The 1,471-nt window shown below is 52.7% G+C and overlaps 1 protein-coding gene across 2 annotated transcripts in view; it reads left to right on the top strand.

Annotated features, from left to right (window-relative positions):
- Positions 1–1,126, top strand: part of LOC107307542 (arachidonate 15-lipoxygenase B-like) — a 25,636-nt gene extending 24,510 nt beyond the window's left edge. The window contains exon 6 of one of the 2 annotated variants that reach the window (XM_015851055.2): positions 947–1,126. In XM_015851055.2, the coding sequence (XP_015706541.1) occupies positions 947–969 (23 nt within the window). In that variant the 3' untranslated portion in view covers positions 970–1,126. The remainder of the gene's footprint in view (positions 1–946) is intronic. The other variant, XM_015851051.2, reaches the window with a different exon arrangement.
- Positions 1,127–1,471: the final 345 nt, after the last annotated feature.

The following is a 1,471-nucleotide window of genomic DNA, read 5'->3' as shown; positions in this document are numbered from 1 at the left end:
CCTATGGGTCCCTATGGGTCTCTATGGGGTCTCTATGGGTCTCTATATGACCCTATGGGGTCCCTATATGCCCTATAGGGTCCCTATGGGGTCTTTATGGGGTCTCTATGGGTCTCTATGGGGTCCCTATGGGTCCCTATGGGTCTCTATGGGTCTCTATGGGGTCCCTATGGGTCCCTATGGGGTCTCTATAGGTCTCTATGGGGTCCCTATGGGTCTTTATGGGGTCTCTATGTGTCTCTATGGGGTCTCTATGGGGTCTCTATGGGTCCCTATATCCCCTATATGTCTATATGACCCTATGGGGTCCCTATATGACCTATAGGGTCCCTATGGGGTCTTTATGGGGTCCCTATGGGTCCCTATGGATCCCTATATGCCCTATATGGCCCTATAGGGTCTCTATGGGTCCCTATATCCCCTATGGGTCTCTATGGGTCTCTATGGGTCCCTATATGGCCCTATAGGGTCTCTATGGGTCCCTATGTCCCCTATGGGTCTCTATGGGTCCCTATATCCCCTATGGGTCTCTATGGGTCCCTATATCCCCTACTGGTCTCTATGGGTCCCTATGGGTCCCTATATGCCCTATATGGCCCTATGGGGTCTCTATGGGTCCCTATATCCCCTATGGGTCTCTATGGGTCCCTATATCCCCTATGGCTCTCTATGGGTCTCTATGGGTCCCTATGGGTCCCTATGGGTCTCTATGGGTCTCTATGGGTCCCTCTATCCCCTATATGGCCCTATATCCCCTATATGTTCCCCTATAGGAGGGCCGTGTGTTCCTGGCCGACTATAGGGAGCTGGACGGTCTCCCCGTGGGTCCCTATATCCCCTATAGGGCTTCTATATGTCCCTATAGGGTCTCTATGGGTCTCTATGGGTCCCTATGGGTCCCTCTATCCCCTATATGGCCCTATATCCCCTATATGTTCCCCTATAGGAGGGCCGCGTGTTCCTGGCTGACTATAGGGAGCTGGACGGTCTCCCCGTGGGTCGCATCGGGGGGGAGGAGCAGCACCTGCCGGCCCCACTGTGTCTGCTATGGGTCAGCCCTATAGGGGAACTGCTGCCCATCGCCATCCAGGTCAGCCCCATATACCCCATATAACCCCCATATACCCCATATAACCCCCATATACCCCATATAACCCCCATATACCTCATATAGCCCCATATAGCCCCATATACCCCATATAACCCCCATATAGCCGCCATATAGCCATATTAGCCCCAATAGCCCATATAGCCCCATATAGCCCATATAGGCCCATATAGCCCCCCTATACCCCCCATACTCCCCTATATACCCATCCCCCAATATCCCCCTTATAACTCCCCTAATATACCCTCATATACCCCCATATACCCCATATAACACCCCACAGTCTGACGCCCATATTACCCCATAATCCCCCCCCATATAACCCCATAATACCCCATATCCCCACATATCCCCTTATACCCC

The sequence above is a fragment of the Coturnix japonica genome, unplaced genomic scaffold, assembly GCF_001577835.2.
Source record: "Coturnix japonica isolate 7356 unplaced genomic scaffold, Coturnix japonica 2.1 chrUnrandom662, whole genome shotgun sequence".
Taxonomy (NCBI): domain Eukaryota; kingdom Metazoa; phylum Chordata; class Aves; order Galliformes; family Phasianidae; genus Coturnix; species Coturnix japonica.
Note: the sequence above shows the minus strand (reverse complement) of the source record. Positions and strands in the feature narration are given on the sequence as shown.